The sequence below is a fragment of the Diabrotica undecimpunctata genome, chromosome 8, assembly GCF_040954645.1.
Source record: "Diabrotica undecimpunctata isolate CICGRU chromosome 8, icDiaUnde3, whole genome shotgun sequence".
Taxonomy (NCBI): domain Eukaryota; kingdom Metazoa; phylum Arthropoda; class Insecta; order Coleoptera; family Chrysomelidae; genus Diabrotica; species Diabrotica undecimpunctata.
The window spans coordinates 112453408-112467956 of NC_092810.1; the positions used below are offsets into that span (position 1 = coordinate 112453408).

Genomic DNA, 14549 nt, shown 5'->3' on the forward strand with positions numbered 1-14549 from the left:
CTTGGTCTCTCGGACCCGTATCGGTTTCCGTGATTTTCCGGTTCATTCGTTCTATTATTATTTCGGTTTTCCTGATATGTGCGATTGTTGTTTCTATTCTGGTTCTCTCGATATCTGTTTTCGTTCCATTGCCGATTTCTTTGTTCATAATTTACTCTTCCGTTGTCTCTACTTTCGTTTTCCCTCCTCGGGACAAATTCTCTTTTTGTGTACTCTCTCCTAAAGTTTTGTCCTCTATCTCTATAGTCTTGATTTTCTCGTTGTCTATAATTTTCTTGCGTTCTCCTCATTTTTCTTTCTCTTAATTTTGCTACTCGTATTTGCAAGAATTGACATAAACTGTCAATATCTTTGTAGTTTTGTAGGGTTATGTGATCTTCTAAGGTATCTTCAAAATGTCTGGCTATTAGTTCCACTAGCTGTTCGGACGAATAGTTGTAATGTAAGTGTCTTGCATTGTTGTATAGTTGTAGGGCATATGTTTTTTCTGATATACCTATACTATCCTGGTATCTCCCATTTTGTAATTCCTTGTTTATCTCTATCTGTTGTATTTTCCCCCAGAAATAATTCAGAAATTTTTGTTCAAATGTTTGCCAAGTTTGCAATTCTTCTTCTTTGCTATAAACTTGCCTCATCTTTAAGATGGTTCCTTATCGTTTCCTTTGCTGTTTCGAAATTACCGATATGTCGTACTTTCTTTTTTAAATTGTTGATGAAAATTACTGGGTGTAATTTTTTTACGTCCCCGTCAAACTGTATTTTTACCTCGCTTGTTCCATGGATAACCATTTCCCTCCTTTCCCCGGAATTTTGTTCCTTTTTGATTTCCTCCATTTTTCTTTCTATTTCTCGCATGTCTTCTTGTAAAACGTTTTCAAATTTTGTTTCTAATTTTTCTAATTCCTTTTTCTGGACAGTCTTAATATCCTTCATTTTAGTTTCTATTTCTTCTCTTTGCATCTCTAGTTCCTTTTTCTGGCAATTTTGTATCTCCTTCATTGTATTTTGGATATCTTTAATCTCTGTCTCTTGTTTTGCATTCTTTAGGGTTATTTCTTCTATCTGTTGTATCAGGTCTTTCTTTATCCCCTCAACACATCCTTTAATTTCCTGTTCATAGTTTTCCAGACGCTGCTCTATATTCCTGTTATTTAGTTCTATTGCTTGTCTTGTTTCCCGTTGGTTTTCTTCCATTGTTTGTTTTGTTTCGTCCATTTTTTGTGATGTTTCTTGTTGATTTCTATCCATTTTATCCATTTTCTTTGATGTTTCATTCATTGTTTGTGTCTGTATTTGCATCATTGCTAATAATTTTTCCAGCATCCCTGTTTCTTTTCTTTCCTCCATTATTGTCGCATTTCCTTCATTATCCGATCCTTCATCAATAGTTGTTTCCTCTTCTATCTTATCCTCTTTCCTTTCTTGCGTTTTGCTTTGACTCCTTGTGGTCGACATGTTCGTTAGATTATTTATCCCCGCCAAATGTGAAGCTTTGAAATTTGTGCAATAATATCCCCGCCAAATATGAAATTCGAGTAATGTTGCAAAGACGAAAACTTTTCCTCTTATCCCAAATGCAATAAATTCAAATAAATGCAATAAAATTTTAAAACTTTTGTCAGTTGTAAAAATCAATCAAATATCATAAATTATATCATGTAAAAATTTGTACCTAGAGAAATTTGAAATGTAATGTCATAAAAGCAAATATTGTAAACTTTAACCATCGGCAAATAAATTTTCAAACAATCTGCTTTCTTTCTCTATCCGTTTAAATTTTAACTAGAAATACTTTCTACGCCTTACACGTTGGGGGCCATTTGTTATGATTGTTTATTTTGAGTTCAAACTTAGTTTATTGAGCCAATAAAAAAATTATAGCTTATCTGTTATCAAAAGTAAAATAATTCTTATATTACCTGTGTTCGATGGATTCAAAAGATTTTCTAGTTGTCTTTTATCGGGAGAGAAGAAAGGATAATAATACAAATATATTATATTACAAAGATTTACGTTTCTTTATTTTATATGAACGAATAAAACAATTATTAAATTTTGTCGTTATCTTATCAATCAGCATACAAGAAAATAAATCAAATTATTATGATAATAAGATTATAAAGCTACATACATTTATATTACGTGAAAAACCAATTTTACTTAAAATTTTCTTTACTTAAAAAAAGAAACCACAAAACTTTAAACTTTTGATTAGCCTAACAAAACATCAGTTCTTAAATTTGAATGCTAATGACCATGATGTCGAAACGATCCTTCACAGATATAAAATTCAATTGTACAAACACTTACAGTTTATTTTCTTTTTGAGTTGTATGTTGGAACATACCCAGAAAAGTCCAGTCTTCTCAAAGATGTGATCTCCCCTCTTTGGCACCTCGGCTCCTTCTGAACGTCTTTGCAAACCTCCTGCAGACTACACAAAAAACACCTGATTTACTTCTCCAAACTCCGCTACTTATTTATGACACCAGGACCTCCTTTTGTCAACTTGATGCCGTAAGAATACTTTCACATATACTTTATAAAATGCCCACGGTAGATACAAGGACCTCTTTTAATCTACTTGTTATCTCCTTCTTCAAACTATTCACTTCTTTACGTTACGCCGGTATCCAAACTCACGAACCACACCCTATCTTGAGAAAAACGACTGTTTCCTTTCGATGACCAAAATATGACTAACTTCTCCTCTCTCATGATCGACTCACCAAATTCCCATTTTAAAAACGACCGTCCAATCAAAAAGCTTAAATTGTTTTTACCATGATTTTGGAAAAGCCTAATTTCGGTTTCAGAGAAAACTAAATAGCTTACTTTAAAATTGGTTTTTATTCAATACATCATTTATACATATTTCAAAAGATTAAAATATGGTCATTTAATACTCGACTATACAAACAAAGAAAGATTAACTTACAGGTAAAATGTCTTCTAATTCTAAACAAAGGTTTTTTGATAATTTTGTTTGCAACGGAAACAGGTCGTTTGCCAAACAAATTTCTATTCTTATCTACACTAAATCTTATCTTAAATTAATATATACATTTTTGTTTATAATGATTTCTTAACATTTTATTCCGATGGATATTTTATTTATTTTTCTTTGGTTGGGAAAGAAAAAGTATGACAATATATATATAATTTAAAATACTAATGTTTGTATTTTGAGAACGATTTCCGAAGTGGAAATTGAAACGGCAATAAACGTATTTTAACCTTTAATTGTGGCTTATTCCCATTTAAATAGTAATTAATTTAAAATGCCACAAGAAAATAGCTTCAGAACAATAATCAATATGTTGGGGTTGAAGTGTGGTATACCCTGAAAATTATGTTAAAACCTTGTAATGAAACTATTGAATGTGTGGAAAGACTTCAAAGATGTTTGGATTGAAAGTAGACTAACATCAATACATGTACCTAGTGGAACAAGGATAAAAGAGATATTAATAAGGCCCTTAATGTTATAAAATAACATTTGGTACCTGGAAATTAAATGGAAGATGCATATGTGATGTTGAGTTATTAATTGACAAATAGTGACGGTTGAACTGTTTTAAGTATATATAGAGTTGGATGTAGAAACCTACGATATAAAAGTATAGAAGAGTTATATTGTAAATTATAATTTATCTTGAAATTTTGTGTTAGAAAATTGTATAATAATTATTGAGATGGAATGACAAAGAAAATATTTTTTGTTATAAGTAGGCAACCATCAATACAAATACCTGCTGTACTGGAGATAAAGATTAATAAGGAATAAGGCCCTATATGTTTGTAATTAATACTTGGTTAATTTGGTACCTGAAAATTATATATGTATGATGTGAAGATATTAATTGTTGATGATAGGGGGTTAAACTGTTTAATGTGTGGATTTATTGAATATAGAAAACTAATAAAGAGACAATTATAATTTAATAAGGAGTATGTGTATTAGTTAATATATGTTTTTATTTTGAATAGTAATTAAATTGTAATATTAAATGTTAGTTGAATTTTGAAAAATTGGTTATATTGGAAACAAAGGTTAATTAAAGTTTAGGGTATGAAAGTATATGTGTAACACCATTTAGTCATTTGTGGTTATGAAAGCTGGTTAATTGTAAACGTAGGTGGTAATAAGGCCCTTTATATTGAAAGATAACATTTGGTATCTGGAAAGAATTTTTGTGTTGATGGGTTGTATAGTTGTTTTGTAGTTAAATGTTGTGGAATTAATTGTTAACTAATTTATGTAAAGCTAATTGCATTATGAAAAAACCAACAAAATTGATGTCTGAAAGAATACATATTGAAGCTAAAGAACAATTTGTAAATAAATATTAGTAAAGTAAGTTATGAAATAATTGAAAAACCGAAAAGAAAACTAAGATCTCCAGAGCTCTAACCACAGACCACAGAAGAAAGTGTAACAAGTTATAATTAAAACTGTTGAAAGGTCAGAGTATGTTTATAAATGTATACCAGTATTTGGTGGATTACAGTTGTAAGAATCGCTTTAAAGTAGAATTATTGGTTAATAATAAGGCCCTTTATGTTAAAAGACAACATTTGGTACCCGGAAAAATATTTTTATTGGTTGTAAGTGTGAAAAGTGTGTTACTGCACTATTATTCGAAAGGAAAATAGGCTGTTTTGTGTGTGGTTGAATTTTAAAGGAATCATATAATAAACTAGGAATATTGGTTATAAAATTGAATATGATGAGGGTTTTAGTATGATGTTATGTGGTTAAAATTGTAAGGGAAGTAAAGCTATTAGATGTGGATATATTTCTGGGGAATTAACTCCCGAGTGGGGGGTTAGGTATAAAGATCAAAAGTAGGTAATTGAAGATTAGGAATAAAGAGGGCGGTTGGTGATTAAGGAAAGTTGACCTATATACTTTAGATATTGTTTGGAGTTGGCTTTAAGACAGATTAGGCAAATTAGAAGATATGTAAAAGATCAAAGAAGAAATGGTTAGAAAGAGGTGTAAATAGCAGAGGTTGTATAAGATGTGGGTTAAGAGAGTAGTTGACGATGTAGAGGAAGGAAATCTCGATGGAATGAGACGTGGCGATTAACGATTTTTCAAAATTAGATAATAGTTTGACAAAAGAAAATCAAGAAAGACGGAATACAGCTAAACTTCAAAATAAAATGGGCGCAAATGTCTCTTAACCTGAGATAACATCTTAACATTTCTCTCGAAGATATTTAAAAAAAAATACGTCAGAAAACATACCAACGAGTTATCAAAAAAAATTATTAAAATTGACATATTTATCCATAAGCTGAAAGAAATTATACAGTCAATAAAATCTTCAAAAAAGTTATTCGTCAATAAAATATTCTTTAAATAAAAGAATGTCTCAAAAATATTTTTATTAAATGCTCTAAAAAATTATAAACAAATACACGCAAATTTTAACAGTTAGCCAACATATGTTCATGCTCAACAAACAATTTACAAGTGACCATATTGTCATCAATAATCTTATAACTAAAACAGTTTGCAGTCTTTAAATAACTGAAATAAACTTAATACTCAAACTAATTTAATTAAAACTTTTAACATCTCAACATAACGAAATGACAATTAAGTGCATATTTGACTACAGCCTGAATCGAATAACTTGGTATTTATAGGTATATACCTGAATCGTAACATACTTAAAAAAAAAGAAATGACTTGGCTTTTGTTTAACTAACTTATATACTATATATTCTTAATAACACAAGAAGATAGTCAATAAAACTTAACACTTACAGTACATTTCAAAGACGTTAGAAGGAAACATCTGATGAAGGCGAAAAAAGGGTGCATTTTGGTCTGGCCTTTTTCTAATCGCTAAACGAGCCGTCGTTTTCCAATAAAAAAATTAATTAACGCTAGATTGACAAATCTTACCACATAAAATGCAGGTTTCATCACAACTAAACAAAATTAGATATTGGCTATTTTTTATTAATATCATAGGCCATTTTAGACAGACAATTAAGAACTAACTGAAATTGGGTTTCACTTTTTTTTATAACTTCGCCAAAGCTAATTAATTTTCGAAGGGAAGTACACAGTTATGTTTATAGTATTGGTTCCCATGAAAATATCTTACCACTTATAACTGTAATTATAAGCCAAAGCTAGTAAAATTTTAAGAGTGATTATGTAAGTTTAACACTTGAATGGGGTAGTTATTATGTTAAATCGCTATACTTGATGAGATTATGTTATATAGTTGGGACAAAGGCGATTAACGTTTTGTATTATTTGTAGGTAATTGAGACCCAAACACCAGTTGGCACTCTAGGTCAGTATATACTCGTTCAAAGAACGGGTGTACATGATCCTCTAAACACTCCACGCTCCTCAAGCGCGCCACCTTCCCAACAGCAGCCTCAAATTAACACTGCAAACGCCGGAGGAGTACCGCATATAGTATCTGTTAACGCAGGACGAGGTCGACCAGCAAGCGTAGAAGTCGAACATCCATCTGCTGCGATACAGTCTCAACCTTGTAACGATTTTATTGTACCTTGTCCGAATCCTGGAATCCAGGCAGTTACTCGAAGACAAAGGCTACCTCCAGGTTAGTGTCAACTTTAAAATATATTATATTTTATCATATTTCTGCGCAATTAGATGTTTCTAACTGAATATTCTTTGCTTCAAAATAAGATAATTGTTACGTTGTTTATATGGGATTAAGCCACATTTGCAATTTATAGCAATCACAATTATGTGACATGAAGAGAGAGAAAAATCAAAGAAGCTGCCCATCCTACTCAATGAAGAACACTGTGTAGCAAACGTATAGCAGAATATAGCAGACTTTGGCTGCCAGTACTAAAAGAAGAAGTCAATAAGAATATACCAACAATAGCGGAGTAATCAAAATTCGAATACCATCAACTACAACTCACACACAATACATTAACATAAAAGTTAACTATCAATTTTGAAAAATATAACCTACAAACAACAACTTGTTGGTTATACATTTCCAGAATTTTTAAAATAATCTTTTTTGAAAACCCGTTCCGGTGTGGAATTCGAAACGTCAAACTTTATTTAGTTACAAGTGTAATTGTCAGTACAATAAATTGTGGCTTAAACAACAGTGTAAATTTTTTTTCTTAAGTAATTATACGGCAGCATGTGATCTGGAGCTCAATCATCTATTCAAGGTAATAGTAGGCCATTTTGTAGATTTTCTAATACCAATCTGGGTCAGAATTCATTGATACTATTCAATCTCGTTCTTTTTCTGAAACTGCTAATCAGTTTGCTGGGCATTTTTCTCAATGTACCAAAATAGTAATATCTCAATTTTTCATATTGTTCTAAAGCTATTTTCTTGTGGCATGTTAAAGTAATTACTATTTAAATGGGAATAAGCCACAATTAAAGGTTAAAGTACGTTTATTGACGTTTCAATTTCCTTGTCTGTTCTCCTTGACCAAATATTCTAACCTCCTCTGTAACTACACATACTGCACAATTAACTGCCACTACAAACTAGATTTCCATGAATAGGGACGAAGAACGAAAAAACATACAAATTCGACGTAAAATTTGGACTAACCTGAAGCCTCCTGCTCTTGACAACGGCCTCAGCGAGAGTGAGCAATTATCTTTAAAATTCATTCGCCGAACTTGGTATAAACAAAACATAAACTGGAATATTTCTGTCTATTTGCAATGCGCAAAATATCTCAAAGCGGCTTCGATCAAAGAATACCAAGGAAATACACATCTGTGAAATATAAACAAACTTTAAAATGGTTCTGTCTTTATTGGGCCGTGTATTCTTCTCATATAGTTTTTAAAAATTATTCTTCTTCGTAGGACATTGCTTCCGCTTCGTGTGCTATTCACGATCTTATTATCCGTGGGTCACGGGTAAACCCGTGGTAAACCGGTAAACGTGAGCAACCTTACCGGAGATTGGGTAACCAACCCCAGTCAAAGGTAGGGTTAGGCCGACGAGGAAGGGAGAAATGGTCCCTTAAAAATGTGGAGCCCAAAGAAAATGTCAAAGACATCCATAGGGAAGTAAAGGTTCAACCTTTACTTCTCTTAGGGTATGTGAAGAATAAGGTTCAACCACGAGTCATATCAATATTACAAAGAATCCTCTATAGCAAATTATGTAAAAATACAAAGATTACACTGGGCAAGATTACACCTTATAAGAATGGATAATAATAGAACTCCTAGTAGAAGCTTAGAACACTTAGTGAAACTATGGTGGGACGACGACCAGTAGAAAAGTCAAGGACGCGGTGGATAGACGAAGTAAGAATCGATGCTAAAGAGATCATGAGGGTGGATAAATGGAGGAGAGTAGCCAAGGAAATAGATGCCTGGAGGCGGATTCTGGGTGAGGACGGGGCCTGACGTGGGCTGTAGCGCCATAGGAGAGATATTATATTATATATAGAGTTATAGTATAGTATAGTAAACTGAATGATTGCTATATTTAAAATGTCATTAATAAAATAAATTTTATTGTGTGTAATAAATTATATATAAATATTATATTCATTTCATTTGGTTTTAACAGAACAAAGTCAAATATTCTTACTGAACATCAAATACATGAAATGAAATAGTTTACTTTTCAAGTGATTGGAATTAAATTTTAAATGTTAAAAATTGTTTGATGCCCACTGACCATCGCCTAATTACTAACCGGTCTTCTTATATGGCTTTTACTTTAATCTTCTTCTTCTTCCTCTTTATAAGCAATTCTGCTTGTTCATTGGCGGATTAATACCTGTATGAAAGGTTGTCACTCCATCTTTTGCGTGGTCGTCCGATACTTCTTCTGCCGATTGGTGACTTATCTCTTGTTATTTTGACGACGCGGATCTCCTTCGTTCTGCTTATGTGGTTATTCTATTCTTTTTTCTATTTTGTGTCCATTTATTTATACACTGTATGTTACATTTTCTTCTAATGTCTTCACTTCTCTTTCGATCTTTCAGCATATTTCCTGTAATTCTTCTCAGTACTCTCATCTCTGCCGTTTCTAGTATCTTTTGCGTTGTGGCTGTGTCGGGTCTTGTTTCTGAGACATATAATATCATTATTGGTCTTACACTGGCTTTATAAATTCTTGACTTCATCTCAGTGTTAATGTGTTTGTTTCGCCATATAGTATTATTAAGACTATTAATACTTTAATCGTTTGTATGACCGAAATGTTATTAAACGGCTATTCAAAAAATCATCTACACAACCGATATGGATAATAAATGGCCTGTTTCTTTTAACGCTTTTATTCTTTTATTGTGTATCTAAAAACATTTGACTAGAGGTTACATTTTTTTGCTACCATATCTTTCTAATTGATTAACCTTTGTTTAGTCACGTTTCGTCCAAACAGCAACATTTCTTTTTTAATTTTTTTTATTAAAATCCTTTATAAAAGGTATATAATTTAAAAACCCAATCGGGCTATATCATAAAACGTTTTCGGAATCTATGTTCCATCATCAGTGCACTAGGTATACATGTATTGAACCACTAAATATGTGGGTAAAAACCCGTTAAAAATTGTTGGTTTAAATTTAGTTTACATTGTATGTTATTAAAAATTATGATGTTAAAGTTACCAGTGGATTTGGTAACATCGCGACGTATGACTCCACGTGATGTTCCTGGTTCTGAGACGATGTGTCTACGGGGACCTGATGAAAGCAACTCAAGTAACTTTAACATCATAATTTTTAATTCCCTTACAATGTAAACTAAATTTAAACCAACAATGTTTAACGGGTTTTTACCCACATATTTAGTGGCCCAATACTCATGTATACCTAGTGCACTGATGATGGAACATGGATTCCGAAAACGTTTTGTGATATAGCCCGATTGGGTTTTTAAATTATATACCTTGTATAAAGGATTTTTAATAAAAAATTTTGTGATATATGGTATACAGCCAACTACAGGAACTTAGATTTCTTGTGGATTTCTTAGTAACTAATTTCGCGTCCAGCATAAAATTTCATGCTTTTTAATTATTCGGAGATCTTCGGATTAAGTTTTTCCCATCCAAAGTTTAATTTTGGTAGAATTCTCCAAAGCCTATTTCTTCGAATATCAGGAATATCTTCTTCCCTTGTACCCAAAATTGTATCTAAAGTAGAAATCCCATTATTAAAATACAAGAAATGTACTTTTCTTCTAAAACACATTTTCCGTATTCGTGGATTTCCTTAATATATAAGCCGGTAGATGGTCGAGTTTCCGATCCCTGACAGCTTTGAATATAATTCCAATGTATAATAGACAATAGTTTAGGGTTGAGTGCTTTAAATACGTTAATCAATTAATATTCTTCATTTATAGATAAGGCATATTTAGTTGAACGTATTTAGTAGTAACTGCCACGAACCGTAAAAGATTTTCCATTTTTAACACCAGAAAGAGATCTTTATAGACTTTTGTTACGTACTATGACAGGATTTAGAATATTTTCTCGACAGAAGACAAACGAAAATGCTTGGCAGAATAATAATTAGATAATTATGGAATGGAGAATAATGTCAAATAATGAATAATAATTTCCCATTTGATGGCGTTAATTTTATAATATAATAATAATAATAACGGATTTATTACGGCTGTCGCCGCTTCTCCGCCCCCAATTTCCATCTTTTTCTGTCATATGCAGTTGCCTCTTCTAAGTCTCTTGCCGCCATTGCTTCATCAATATCGTTGCGCCAACTTCTCCGTGGTCGTCCTCTCATTCTTCTTTCGTCCGAACCAGATTAATTGTTTTCTTTCTATGTCATCATTGATATTTCTCTCCATTTTCATTTCGTTTCTTATTTGTTCGTTTCTAGCTCTCTCCAGTTTCGATCTACCGCAGCTTCGTCTCAGATAATCTATTTCTGTCGTCATAAGTTTGTTTCTATTAGCTTTGGTGACGTCCCATACTTCCGAACCGTAAAGTTTAATACTTTGGACTATACTACCGTAAATGTGTTTTTTAAAATTATAAAATTAACACATTTGCGTTAATTTTATAATCCTGCGATTTTTATACCAAATAAGGATAATAGCCATTTTATTATTCTTGCTTATTCTTTAAATATTTTTATGTCATTTCCCAAAAATTTTGACCATTTTTAACAATAATTTCTGATTCTGTCTCTCTATATCTACATACGAAATAAAATTTAGTACCAGTATGGTGGTAGTATATTCATAATATTAATTTTGTATGTTGCACATTGATAGAAAAAAAACATTTTGTTTACAGCAGAATTCGAAGCTTAGTTATTTGTTTGTATTGCAGTAATATTGCTTAGAAAATACTTAATATTTAATCGCATAAAAATATAGTTACACAGTGCCTTCGCTTATAGAATCAATAATGTAGTGCTTTATTATTTCTATCAATAAATATTGGTAGAATTTTTTGCATTAATTCTATTAACAGTTAATAAAATGGAAACAGAATAATCATCCGAGAAATGTAGGAAGACAATACGTATAAGGAAGGTATATATTTGTTATTAAAAGATTTTCTACTACTCTTACAATTGCAACAATATTTATAATAATACTCGTAAAATTACAATAAGTACAATATTTTCGAGTGTTAGACTACTTAAAATTTATTTGAAATTTTTATTATCAAAATTTTGACGTTTTTGAGTAGGGAACTACAAAACTTTCATAAGTAATACAAATAATTCAATTTTTTACGTAAAGAGTTTTATGAAATCATAGGATCATGAATTCCTAAATTATTTATACATTACCACCACCTCTATCGACCGGGTTTTTTCATTTCGACACCATGTGAATCAAGATACCATCTTCAAGCTCTCTAGCCGTCTAGCGGTCATACCACATACTAGACTTAAATCACTTTTTCAAATAATAGTTAGTCAAAATGTTACTTTTCTTGGCACTCTGGCTCTAAATAGCTAATATGTAATTTAATATCTATATCTACATATGCGTTGTATTGGAATTTCTTAATATTCACTTATAATCTCAAACATATAATTAGAAACTTCGTTAATAAGTAGTTTCGCCTCAATTTCATGTAAAGTACACTTTACTTGGATTAGTAACTAACATCTTCAAATGAAGACATAATAGATCAAATGATATTTATTGAATATATATTTTAGGTGTCGTTTATGGTGATGTCAGCGTAGAATCTCCAATTCAGAATTACACAATCATCGGCGGCGATGGCAACGTGATGGTCGACCATCCCGGCGCAGCCATGCAAAGCCAGCTAGTTCTTCAACAGCAACAAAAACAACCCGCGCCAGCTCCACCTGTGGTCCAGAAGCCGGTGACGACCCCCATGGCGGTCGTCACAGGCGATTCTTCTTGTTCGTGCAGCCTCAAGGCGATGGTGATGTGCAAAAAATGTGGCGCTTTTTGTCACGACGACTGCATAGGACCGAATAAACTGTGTCGTACTTGCTTCATACGGTAGGCTACTATATTTAGACTAGTTCCTAGAGTTCATATATAAAACATTCGGAACGTTTTTCTTATGTCTAATGAAAGTATTATTTGGAAGATAATACTTTTCACATGATGTTGTGTATACAAGTAGTCTTTTCACTTTCAAACCAAACCTGATATTTTATACTATATTATATATGTGACATAATATTTCATTTCATCTAGTTAATGAATCGATGAATAAAGCACTGTTTTCATTAAATAGAACCTATTGAAATATATTAAAGTCCAAGTTCTTTTACAAAAATTTTTGAAACTATCAGTATATTTTACTATCAAATAGTCTACTTTCAATAAGTAAAAACTCTGTTGTTGAATATTTGATGTATTTTTTTTTCAAAAAATACCGTTACCGCATGGTAACGCTAGGACTTAGAAGTACGAAAAAGTATAATTATATTTTCACGTCTAACGTCAACAAGCACTAAAATAACTGTATTAGTACTATTAATTCATTTTGTATGGAAAATAAGAAAACAAAGAATACATTATCCGAGATCACACTTTTACATTGTGCGAAGTCTCTCACAACAGCCTTCTCCAGAACATCTTCATTGCTTCTTTCATCTATGTCGACATCGAGATGATTTGTTCCATCATACCTTGTATTATTCGAAATCCGGTTAAGAGATAAGCTGCTTTTTTATGTAGACGCTCTTCCATCAAATTTAGCTGTAGTCCCATAGCTTCGAAAAAACTGAAGTGGTATTTCTCGCCAGCTTGTTAACAGCTACATAAATCTACCAAATAAAAGTATACTCGGCAATACCGAGTATTCACTAATTATCAAAATTGCGAGAAAACATTTTAGTTCATGTTTTCTTGGACAATTTTTGAATAATGCTTAACGAGAAGTTTCTTTAATAAGAAAGATAGGTCAAAATATGTTTCAAAAAGTAGAGATGGTGATAGTTCTTTATATTTAGAGTCATCTGGAAAGCCCCTCATTTGTGGTGGAAGGTCTCCATAAATCGACTGATATATTTTTTTTATTCCAATTTTTGTTTGAATATGTATATAGAGGAATGGATTTGCCGATACGTTCATTATTGGCAAGTTTTAATTCCATAGCTGCACGAAGCTGGCATCCAGATAGGTTGTCCAATGTCTCCGTCATCTCCATTCCCTGTATCTTTTTCGGTTAAATCATTTGAATCTGGAGGCTCAATATAGATACAATCTACATTTTGTTCATATGCTATTTCTAGTGCTTCTTGTAAGCTAAAACCACACCTGAAACAAAAATAACATTTCTCAATTACTTTACATGTAATACCTAGTGTTACCGTATGGTAACGGCACGTAAAATTGCATCATAAAAAGATACTATGAAAAACCAATTTAAATTCAATAAGTCTATATGAAAACTACATCTATAAAAACATACGTAAAAATCCACAAGGAATCTACGTTCCTGTATTTGGCTGTATACCATATATTAAAAAATTTATTAAAATCCTTTGTAAAAGGTATATATTTAAAAACCCAAACGGGCTGTGTTAGACAGAACGTTTTCGGAATACATCATTCCATCATCGGTGTCTAGGAGTACATGAATGTAGCCACTAAATATATGGGTATACCCATTCATGTACTCCTAGACACCGATGATGGAATGATGTATTCCGAAAACGTTCTGTCTAACACAGCCCGTTTGGGTTTTTAAATATATACCTTTTACAAAGGATTTTAATAAATTTTTTATACGTAAAAATATAATAAATATTTATAATAATAATATGAATTACTTTTACTTACTCAAAATTTGTTTCCACCATTTTTCACACAGATACATATTGTTGAAATTCGAATTGTCTTTACATACTCTAATATACATACTAAGTGAATCTTACCAAAACATAACGTAATTACTATTTTAATTGGGAATAAGCCACAATTTAAATTTAAAATAAGTTTATTGAAGTTTCAATTTCCACTTCAGAAATCGTTCTCTACATTTTATATAGAACGAGTTCCTAAGTTGAAATTGAAATGTCAATACACTTAAATCGTGGCTTATTTCCAATTA

The 14549-nt window shown here is 31.7% G+C and overlaps 1 protein-coding gene across 3 annotated transcripts in view; it reads left to right on the top strand.

The window, feature by feature from the left end:
- Window positions 1–14066, top strand: part of Asx (transcriptional regulator additional sex combs) — a 186186-nt gene extending 172120 nt beyond the window's left edge. For all 3 annotated transcript variants that reach the window (XM_072540759.1, XM_072540761.1, XM_072540760.1), the window contains exons 11-12: window positions 6290–6602; window positions 12172–14066. In XM_072540759.1, coding sequence (XP_072396860.1) covers window positions 6290–6602; window positions 12172–12488 — 630 coding nt within the window. In that variant the 3' untranslated portion in view covers window positions 12489–14066. The remainder of the gene's footprint in view (window positions 1–6289; window positions 6603–12171) is intronic.
- Window positions 14067–14549: the final 483 nt, after the last annotated feature.